The sequence below is a fragment of the Symphalangus syndactylus genome, chromosome 17 (assembly GCF_028878055.3).
Source record: "Symphalangus syndactylus isolate Jambi chromosome 17, NHGRI_mSymSyn1-v2.1_pri, whole genome shotgun sequence".
Lineage (NCBI taxonomy): Eukaryota > Metazoa > Chordata > Mammalia > Primates > Hylobatidae > Symphalangus > Symphalangus syndactylus.
The window spans coordinates 21326280-21337500 of NC_072439.2; the positions used below are offsets into that span (position 1 = coordinate 21326280).

At 52.1% G+C, this 11221-nt stretch overlaps 1 protein-coding gene across 1 annotated transcript; it reads left to right on the forward strand.

The window, feature by feature from the left end:
* Nucleotides 1–2059: 2059 nt before the first annotated feature.
* On the forward strand, nt 2060–10129 carry LOC129466789 (cytochrome P450 2F1-like). The gene is given in 7 exon segments (XM_055250796.2): nt 2060–2090; nt 2160–2320; nt 2669–2845; nt 3473–3612; nt 6306–6495; nt 7073–7214; nt 9810–10129. Coding segments are annotated over 7 exon segments (1059 nt in total). The 3' UTR covers nt 10028–10129.
* Nucleotides 10130–11221: the final 1092 nt, after the last annotated feature.

Consider the following 11221-nt stretch of genomic DNA (forward strand, 5'->3'; position numbering starts at 1 on the left):
CCCGGGTTCACGCCATTCTCCTGCCTCAGCCTCTCCGAGTAGCTGGGACTACAGGCACCCGCCACCACACCCGGCTAATTTTTTGTATTTTTAGTAGAGACGGGGTTTCACCGCGGCCTCGATCTCCTGACCTCGTGATCCGCCCGCCTCGGCCTCCCAAAGTGCTGGGATTACAAGTGTGAGCCACCGCGCCTGGCTGTTTGTTTGTTTGTTTGTTTGAAATGAAGTTTCACTCTTGGTGCCCATGCTGGAGTGCAGTGGTATGGTCTTGGCTCACTGCAGCCTGGACCTCCTGAGCTCAACTGATTCTCCCACCTTAGCTTCTCAAGTAGCTGGGATTACAGGCATGTGCCACCACATTCAACTCATTCTTTTAAATTTCTATAGAGAGGGAGTCTTGCTATGTTGCCCAGGCTAGTCTCAAACTCCTGGGCTCAAGCAATCCTCCTCCCTCAGCCTCCCAATATATTCTGGGATTACAGGTGTGACCCACCACACCCAGACTACATTACTTTTTCTTACTCAGTCCCTCCTGCCTCTCTCTAAAAAGGATCCCTGTGATTTCATTAGGCCCAGCCAGGTAGTCTAGAGTAAACTTTTCATCTCAAAATCCTCAACTTAATCCCATCTACAAAGTCCTTTTTACCATGTAAGGTAACAAATTCACTGGTTGTAAGGATAAGGACCTGGACATCTTTGGGGGGCCATAACACCCTGCCACAACACCATGATCTGTAACAGCCTTGCAATGGGTCAGGCCCTTCACTGACTCCCAGTCACACACTCACTGACTCCTTATAGTAGCCCCATGATGAAAGGAGTGCCATCAGGCCCATTTTACAGATGAGAAGACTGAGGCTCGGAGAAAGGAAGTCAGTTTGCCCAAGTCACACTAAGACTAAGAGACCAACGAGGATTCAAACCGCGTCCATCTAACTCCAGATCTGGTGTTCTGGGCTGTGCTATTGTGTCCTGGGTGCTGTGTTGAAATGTGTTGTTTTGGCCGGGCATGGTGGCTCACGCCTGTAATCCTAGCACTTTGGGAGGCCAAGGTGGTGGATCACTTGAGCTCAGGAATTCGAAACCGGCCTGGGCGACATGGCGAAACCCTGTCTCTACAAAAAAAATACAAAAACTGGGCCGGGCACGGTGGCTTATGCCTGTAATCTTAGCACTTTGGGAAGCCGAGGTGGGCGGATCACTTGAGGTCAGGAGTTCAAGACCAGTCTGGACAACATGGTGAAACTCCATCTCTACCAAGAATACAAAAAAATTAGCTGGGTGTGATCTCAGCTCCTTGGGAGGCTGAGGCAGGAGAATCGCTTGAACCTGGGAGGCAGACGTTGCAGTGAACCGAGATCGTGCCACTGCACTCCAGCATGGGCAACAGAGTGAGATTTCATCTCGAAAAAAGGAAAGAAAGAAATGTGTTGTTCGGTATTTACTATGGTCTGTTCAGCTGTTGGACGGCCAGATGCTACGTGTTGTGTTGAGATATTTCTGGGTGAGATCATAGAGTTATCAGGCACTGCATGTGGTTTTGCGTTGTGTCATCTGCTGGCTGCCAACGTTGTTGCATTGCTGCATAGTGTGTCCTTTGTTCTGCTGCCTTGACTGTATGTGTTGTGATGTCACATCGTGTGCTCTGTGCTGTCTGCTGTGTTGCTGTGTACTAGAGTGTGTTGTATGGCAGGATTATGTAGCTGTATGCTGGCATTATGTGTTGGTGTGTGGTTGCAGTGTGTTGGGATATTTCTGGGCTGGCTGTTAGGTCACTGCTTGTCGTGTGTTGGCATGTACTGTGATCGTATTTGCTGGGTGTTCTGTTGCCCTGTGTTGATGTGTTCCTTGATGCCTGATGATTGCCTTGTGCTATGTTGCGTGCTGTGTGTTGTGTTGCCAAGAATAGCCCGTTCTGTGGTTGGGTATTGTTGCTGTCGATGTGCTGCAGGAAGTTGTGGGTTCTGTGCTGTCTGTGGCATTGACAGATGCTCTTGGGGTGTTGTTAAGCAGCATGTTGTGACCATGTCCCTGTGTTTGCACTGCAAGACACGTTGCCATGGTTGAGTCGGATGTTGTGCGAATTAATGGTGCTGCTGCATGAGGTCTGGTGTGCTGCACATAGCGTCTTCCTGACCCATTCCATTCTTCACCCTCAGGCGAGCCCTTTGACCCTACGTTTGTACTGAGTCGCTCAGGGTCCAACATTATCTGTTCCGTGCTCTTCGGCAGCCGCTTCGACTATGATGATGAGCGTCTGCTCACCATTATCCGCCTTACCAATGACAACTTTCAAATCATGAGCAGCCCCCGGGGCGAGGTCAGCCAACTGAGTCCAGCAGGGATGGGCCTTGGGGTCCGCAGGATCTAGGAATGCAGAGGAAACAGTGGGCGGGGAAAGGGCTGCGAATGGCCCGCCCAGGGCCCGCCCCCTCCCATCTGACCCCACCCAGAGTTACATGGCCACGCCCACTCGCCTCCCCTGAGCATTTATGGCCGCCATTCCCTCCTTCCCACTCCCCCTCAGCCCCAAACCCCGCCCCGGCCTCTCCAGAACCTGGCTGCCCTTTGAGACCCTGTCCCTGCCTACCTAATCCACACTGACCCCATTCACCCCTGAACACCCTTCGTCCTCCTCCAAAACCCTCCCACTCTGTCTGGTCCCCAGTTGTACGACATCTTCCCGAGCCTCCTGGACTAGGTGCCCGGGCCGCACCAACGCATCTTCCAGAACTTCAAGTGCCTGAGAGACCTTATCGCCCAGTGCGTCCACGACCACCAGGCCTCGCTAGACCCCAGATCTCCCCGGGACTTCATCGACTGCTTCCTCACCAAGATGGCAGAGGTAATCCCTACCTGGAAATCCCACCTCTAGTCTGACCTGAAATTCTCCTGCTGCCCCTGCCTCAAACCCACAGGGACCCCAGATGGGGCAGGGTTGGGGGACCTTCTCCCTGGAGAAGCTGATGCATCTGGCCCAGCTGGGCTGGAGCCAGGAGCCACTGGCAGCCACCGCCAATGTACAGCTCATTAAGAAGTCATCAAAGGAGGTGGGGTGGGGCGGAGGGGGCAGTTGCTCAGGCTTGTAATCACAGCACTTTGGGAGGCCGAGGCAGGAGGATTGCTTGAGTCCAGGAGTTCGAGACCAGCCTGGACAATATAGTAAGACCCAGTCTCTGCAACACATACATACACACACACACACGCATACACACATACATACATACATACAAACATACATAAAACGTATTTTTTTTAAAAACAAGAAGTCATTCAAGCTCTATCCAAGAAGTTAATTGTAGGCCCTGCAGCTGAGATTTTCCCTGCCCTGCCCTTCTGCGTTCCCCAGCTCTCCCAGGGGAAGAAAGTTAAACCCAGCTGGGACTGAATGGGCCCCCAGCAGCAGTCGTACTGGTCTAGAGTGAAGGGGTCTCGATCCCTGGCTCACGTCCCCACCCCTCTACCACGGCAGGAGAAGGAGGAGCCACTGAGCCACTTCCACATGGATACCCTGCTGATGACCACACATAACCTGCTCTTTGGTGGCACCGAGACGGTGGGCACCACGCTGCACCACGCCTTCCTGGCACTCATGAAGTACCCGAAAGTTCAAGATGAGGCCCACCCACACAGCAGCGCAGAGGTGCCCATGTGTTCAAGCCTCACCCCAGAGCAGGGAGCCACAGCCCCACCTCCAGCCCCGCCTCCCAGGTCTGATATAACCTCCTGCTGGCACCAGGATTCCACAGCCAAACCCACAAACCCACACGGAGGCCGATCCCATCACATGGCCCACAAGGTCCACGCAGCCTGCCCGAATCCCAACCCAGATCCCACCCGCTTAATTGTTGGTTTTTTTGTCTTTGTTTTGTTTTTTGGAGACGGAGTCTCACTCTGTCACCCAGGCTGGAGTGTGGTGGCATGATCTCAGTTGGCTAACTGCAACTTCTGCCCCCTGAATCCAAGGCATTCTCCTGCCTCGGCCTCCCAAGTAGCTGGGATTACAGGTGCACACCACCACATCCAGCTAATTTTTGTATTTTTAGTAGAGACAGAGTTTCACCAAGTTGGCCAGGCTGCTCTCGAACTCCTGGCCTCAAGTGATCTACCCGCCTCGGCCTCCCAAAGTGCTGGGATTACAGGCGTAAGCCACTGCACCCAGCTCTGCTTAGTTTTTTGTTTTTGAGACAGACTCACTCTGTCGCCCAGGCTGGAGTACAGTGGCACAATCACAGCTCACTGCAGCCCCAACCTCGGGCTCAAGCAATCTTCCCACCTCAGCCTTATCAATAGCTGAGAGTACAGACGTGCACCACCACACTCAATACACTCAGTTAATTTTTTATTTTTTGTACAGACAGAGCCTTGCTGTGTTGCCCTGGCTGGTCTCCTACTCCTGGGATCAAGCAATCCTCTCACTTCCGCCTCCCAAAGTGCTGGGGTTACAAGTGTGAGCTACTGCTCCCCACCTCCACCCGTTTAGTCTTGCTATGTGCCGACCGTGTCCACCACCGCATGCGTCCACATCCGGCTTCAGCGCCCAGCTAACAGTCCTCCCAGAACCCTGCCCCGGAGCCCCAGTCACGCACCTGCCAGGGAACCCTACCTCTCTCACACAGCCTGGCCCACACACACAGTTCTGTCTGCTACTCCACCTCCCCAAGCTCCACCTCTGGGTGTATCCCTTGCTCTGCCCCTAATCTCCAGCCCTCCCACACAGCCCACCCACTCAATCCACCGTCCATCGCATAGAGTCCCAAAACTAATCCCATCAGGTCCTGGATTCCAAGCCTCCCTGAAGCCCTGCCCGCACAACACCACGCCCAGGCCCTTGCACAAGCCAACCTTTTGCCCTCACTGACACACTTCCTCCCAGGCCCTGGCTAATTCTTTTTTTTTCCCTCCTTTTTTTTGAGACAGAGTCTCACTCTGTCTCCCAGGCTGGAGTGCAGTGGCCCAGTCCCGCTCACTGCAACCTCCACCTCCTGGGTTCAAGCAATTCTCCTGCCTCAGCCTTCCGAGTAGCTGGGACCATAGGTGTGTGCCACCACGCCCAGCAAATTTTTTTATTTTGTTTTAGAGACGGGGTTTCACCGTGTTGCCCAGGCTGGTCTCTGAAGGGGGCCAGCCCCTCCACACCTGTGGGTGTTTCTTGTCAGCCGGGACGAGAGACCAAGAAGAGAAATAAGACACAGAGACAAAGTAGAGCGAAAGAATAGTGGGCCCAGGGGACCGGCGCTTAGCATACGGAGGACCTGCACCGGCCTCAGTCTCTGAGTTCCCTCAGTATTTATTGATTACTATTTTCACTATCTCTGCAAGGGGAATGCAGCAGGAGGGTGGGGGTGATAGTGGGGAGAAGGTCAGCAGGAAAACATGTGAGCAAAGGAATCTGGGTTACTGATAATTTCAAGGGAAGGTACTGTGCCCGGATGTGTACATAGGCCAGATTCATGTATCTCTCCACCCCAACATCTCAGTGTAGCAAAGAGTAACAGAGCAGCATTTGCCACCAGCATATCTCACCTCCAGCCACAGGGCAGTTTTCTCCTATCTCAGAAGAGAATGAATGTGTGATCGGGTTTTATACCGAGACATTCCATTCCCAGGGACATGCAGGAGACGGAGGCCTTCCTCTTACCTCAATCGCAAGAGGCCTTCCTCTTTTACTACTCCTCCTCAGCACAGACACTTTACAGGTGTTGTGCTGGGGGATGGTCAGGTCTTTCCCTACCCATGAGGCCATATCTCAGGCTGTCTCAGTGGGGAGAAACCTTGGACAATACCCAGGTTTTCTTTGGCAGAGGTCCCTGTGGCTTTCCGCAGTGCATTGTGCCCCTGCTTAATTGAGAACAGAGAATGGCAATGACTTTTACCAAGCATACTGCCTATAAATATATTGTTAACAAGGCACATCCTGCACAGCCCTAGATCCCTTAAACCTTGATTCCATACAGCACATGTTTCTGTGAGCACAGGGTTGGGGCTAAAGTTACAGATTGACAGCATCTCAAGGCAAAACAATTTTCTTAGTACAGATCAAAATGAAATTTCTTATGTCTTCCTTTTCTACACAGACACAGTAACAGTCTGATCTCTCTTTCTTTTCCCTACAGTCTCAAACTCCTGGGCTCAAGTGATTCGTCCGCCTCAGCCTCCCAAGTGCTGGGATTACAGGCATGAGCCGCTGCGCCCAGCCAGCTCTAGCTAATTCTCACATATGCCCCTAGACCCCTCCCCACATACACACACACCTCTTCCCAGCCTGGTTTGATACCCTCCACCCCGCTTCCCCCTTCCCCTCCAGCCCGCGTGCAGGAGGAGATCGACCTCATGGTGGGACACGTGCGGCTGCCAGCGCTGAAAGACCGCGCGGCCATGCCTTACACAGACATGGTGATCCACGAGGTGCAGCGCTTTGCAGACGTCATCCCCATGAACTTGCCGCACCGCGTCCCTAGGGACACGGCCTTTCATGGCTTCCTGATACCCAAGGTGCGCTAGGCCTGGCAAACAACATCAGGCAACCTAAGAGGAGGCATCGCAGGCTCTTGCAACTCGCGAGGAGTATCCCAGGCACTAGCCATCAACACCCCAGGCCTTAGCAACTGGCATCCCAAGCCCTAGCTACAGACATCTCAGACCCTTAAATCCAGAAGCTCAGGCCTTTCCCAGGACCCCATCTCATATCACACTGCACTAGACCCCTTCACCATGACAAATCCCCTTCCTAGAACCCCTCCCTGGAAGCCCTGGAGTCTGGAACTTCATCTTGAGGATCCCTTGGGCCTAAATGCTATTCTCAGGGACCCCTCCTTTTTCCCAGAAACCCCACGTCTGCTCCCACAAAGGGTGGGGGTTTCCCACATCCCTGCCAAAGTCCCCAATAATACAGCATATAGCACCCATCACTTGGAACCCTAGACACCCACACATATTTCCTTGGCCCCCGATTGAGTCCTATACCCACCCCTTATCAAGTCCCTAGGACACTCACCCCAATAAAATGGAAACGAGTTTGGGAGCCTCCCAGCCCTCCTACACTGCTAACTCCACCTCCTCAGCCACACAGGGCACCAATATCATCACCCTTCTTAACACCGTCCACTACGACCCCAGCCAGATCCTGACGCCCCAGGAGTTCAACCTCGAGCATTTTTTGGATGCCAATCAGTCCTTCAAGAAGAGTCCAGCCTTCATGCCCTTCTCAGCTGGTGAGGGCAGGAATCAGGCTTTCTGGCCCAATTTCTACCTACATTCCTCATCCTAATTCCACTTGCCAAATCCTCTCACTCCTTCCTTCCACCCATTCTCAGCTTTGGATGTACTGAGACATTCATTCCTCCTCTCAACTCTGCTCCTATAGGCAAGTAGTGACTAAAATCCTCGTGAAGTGAGGTGGGGAGGTTGATTAATAATTTAACTTGGGGCTGGGCACGGTGACTCACACCTGTAATCCCAGCACTTTGAGAGGCTGGGGGGTGGGGGTGGATCACCTGAGGTGAGGAGTTCGAGACCAGCCTGACCAATATGGTGAAACCCGTCTCTACTTAAAGTACAAAAATTAGCCGGGTGTGGTGGTGGGCGCCCGTGGTCCCAGCTACTCCAGAGGAGAGACAGGAAAATCGCTTGAACCCCGGAGCCGGAGGCTGCAGTGAGCCAAGATTGCACCATTGTACTCCAGCCTCAGCGACAAAGCGAGACTGTCTCAAAAAAAAATAATGATAATAATTTAACAGCCAGGGGCGATTACTCATGCCTGTAATCCCAGCACTTTGGGAGATCTAGGCGGGCAGGTCACCTGAGGTCAGGAGTTCAAGATTAGCCTGACCAACATGGTGAAACCCTGTCTCTACTAAAAATACAAAATTAGCCAGGAATGCACACCTGTAATCCCAGCACTTTGGGAGGCCGAGGTGGGCAGATCAGAAGGTCAGGAGATCGAGACCATCCTGGCTAACACGGTGAAACACCGTCTCTACTAAAAATACAAAAAAATTAGCCGGGCGTGGTGGCGGGCTCCAGTAGTCCCAGCTACTCAGGAGGCTGAGGCAGGAGAACGGCGTGAACCTGAGAGGCGGACCTTGCAGTGAGCAGAGACCGCGCCACTGCACTCCAGCCTGGACGACAGAGCGAGACTCCATCTCGAAAAAAAAAAAAAGAAAGAAAAAAAATTAGCCAGGAAATGGTGGCACATGCCTTAATCCCAGCTACTCTGGAGGCTGAGGCAGGGGAATCACTTGAATCCAGGAGGTGGAGCTTGCAGTGGGCCGAGATCGCGCCATTGCACTGCAGCCTGGGCAACAAGAGCAAAACTCCGTCTCAAAAAAATAAATAAATAATAATTATAATAATTACGATTTAACTTGGGCCAGGTGCATTGGTTCATGCCTGTAATCCCGGCACTTTGGGATGCTGAGGTGGGAGGATCGCTTGAGGCCAGGAGTTCAAGACCAGCCTGGACAACATGGCAAGACCCTTTCTCTACTGAAAATTTTAAAATTACCTAGATGTGGTGTGGTGTGCATCTGTGGTCCCAGCTACTTGGGAGGCTGAGGTGGGATGATCACTTGAGCTCAGGAGTTTGAGGTTACAGTGAGTGTGATCATGCCACTGCATCTGGACAACAGAGCGAGATCCTTTCTCTAAAATAAAAAATACTGACTAGCCAAAAATAAAAAATATATAAAATGTTTAAAAGAAAAAAAAAAATAATTGAACTTGGGAGTGGTCATTGTCTACCTCTCCACTGGGTGGCGCAGTTGAGGTGGTTCTGGGGTGGTTTTTGTTTTGTTTTGTTTTGTTTTGTTTTGTTTTTTGGCTTTCCTCTTTACCCTGCTGAAAAATACTTCCCTCTTTACTCCGTAGCAGGAAAAGAAAAAAACTGGCATAATAATAGGTAACTTACCATATTGCCTACTGTGCGTCAAGTGCTGCCTCTACAAGAGCCCAGCTAAGAGCTTATGTTTTCCGATGGGAATGTGCAGCCCAGATTCCAGCAGGGTTTGCATCCCATCTGTCACCCCCTACCTGTATTGCCTTGGGTATGTTACTTCACTTCTCTGTACCTCAATGTCCACATCTATAAAATGGAGATAATACTAAGGCCTGCCTCTTGGAGTTGTTAGAATTAATTGTGATGTAATGCTTACAGTAGTGCATGGCCCATGGTAAGCTACTTACAGCCTCACTACTTTCCCTGTGTTTACCATTCACAGCAGCCTCATGAGGCACTATTACTATTCCTCCTTTTATTTTTCTTTCTGAGACAGGGTCTTGCTGTCATCCGGGCTGGAGGGCAGTGGCACAATCATGGCTCACCGCAGCCTTGATCTCCTGGGCTCAAGTGATCCCCTCGCCTCAGCCTCCCAAGCAGCTGGGACTGCATGCATGTGCCACCTTGCACATTTTTAAAAAAATTTTTTTTAGAGATGGGACCTTGCTATGTTGCCCAGGCTGCTGTCAAACTCCTGGGCTCAAGAGATCCTCTTGCCTCGGCCTCCGAAAGTGCTGGGATTACAGGCCTAAGCCAGCGCGCCCAGTCTTCATATCCCCATTTTAAGTACCCAGAATGTGTGGTTTGTCCAGGATCACAAAACTAGTAGTGACAGGGCCGGGATTCGAACCCAAGCAGCCCAGGTCATTCCACTCCAGTTTAAAGCATCTTTCCCAGATCTTTACATGGGTGAATCTGTGACGTCCCCAGCTGCTGTCTTCCTTTCCTCTTATGTTTTCCTCTGGGAATGTGGGGTTGCAGCCTCTAACCTCATCTTATCTCACGGCCGCTCCCCACCCTGCCACCCCCGCAGGGCGCTGTCTGTGCCTGGGCGGGTCGCTGGTGCGCGTGGAGCTCTTTCTGTACCTCGGCGCCGCCCTGCAGAGCTTCTCGCTGCAGCCGCTGGGTGCGCCCGAGGACATCGACCTGACCCCGCTCAGCTCAGGTCTCGCCAGTTTGCTGCGGCCTTTCCAGCTGTGCATGTGCCCGTGCGAACACCCCGACCCTTCCAGATTCGCCTGTGAGCGATGAGGCCCATCCATGTGGGTTGCTACGTCCCCTTCTTGGTCCACAGTCTGCCCCCATCCCTCTGGCAGTCACGCTTTCTTCCCTGCACGCTGTGCCTGCCGCGTGCCCATCCCCCATCCCTCCAATCTGTACCCCATCTGCAGGGCAGAGGCAGATGTGGCATGTCTTTTTGTACCCACTGAGCTTGTTCTACGGCATGCCCCTTTCTGGCCTTTTTGTATCATTTCTTATACATTTGTAATAGATTCAAACCAGTCTTGGCTGAATTAAAAGGAGGATGACAGTCATTTAGGATGGGGAGAAGGGAGCTGGCTGCAGAGATGGAGACACTGGCTAGTTCTGCCCTCACCTTTAGGGTGACTAGGGTGGGAGAAATTGTATCCTGGAGACAGGCTTGAAGATAAAGGCTGTGAGGACCTGAAGCCAGAGAGGCAGAGAAACCAAGACAGAGAAAAAGACAGCAGGACCAGGCGAGGTGGCTCACACCTGTAATCCCAGCACTTTGGGAGGCCGAGGCGGGAGCATCGCTTGAACCCAGGAGTTTGAGACCAGCCTGGGCAACAGAGTGAGGCCTGACTCTACAAAAAGTCAAAAAGTGGGGCAGGAGGATTGCTTGAGCCTGGGAGGTCGAGGCTGCAATGGGGTATCATTGCGCCACTGCATTCCCGCCTGGGAGACAGGAGTGAGACCCTGTCTCAAGAAAAAAAAAAGTAAGAAAGAAAAAGAAGAAGACGGCAGAGAGACATCAAGAAGAAGACGACAGCAGAGAGATATCAGAGAGAATGTGCAAGAGATGCAGGGCACTGCAGAGAGATGGAAGCAGGGGAAAGTGAGGCTAAGATGGAACAAGCACTGGCACTAAATGACACTCCCTATTTGCACACTGTTCTGAATGCCTCATTTAAATCTCCCTATTTTGCTCTGGTTTGTTTTGGGGGCTTTTGTTTCTTTTTTTCCTTTTTTTTTTTTTTTTTTTTGAGATAGAGTCTCGCTCTGTCACCCAGGCTGGAGTGCAGTGGCGTGATCTTGGCTCACTGCAACCTCCGCCTCCCTGGTTCAAGTGATTCTCCTGCCTCAGCCTCCTGAGTAGCTGGGACTACAGGCGTGCACCACCATGCCCGGCTAATTTTTTGTATTTTTAGTAGAGACAGAATTTCACCGTGTTAGCCAGGATGGTCTCGATCTCTTGACCGCCTG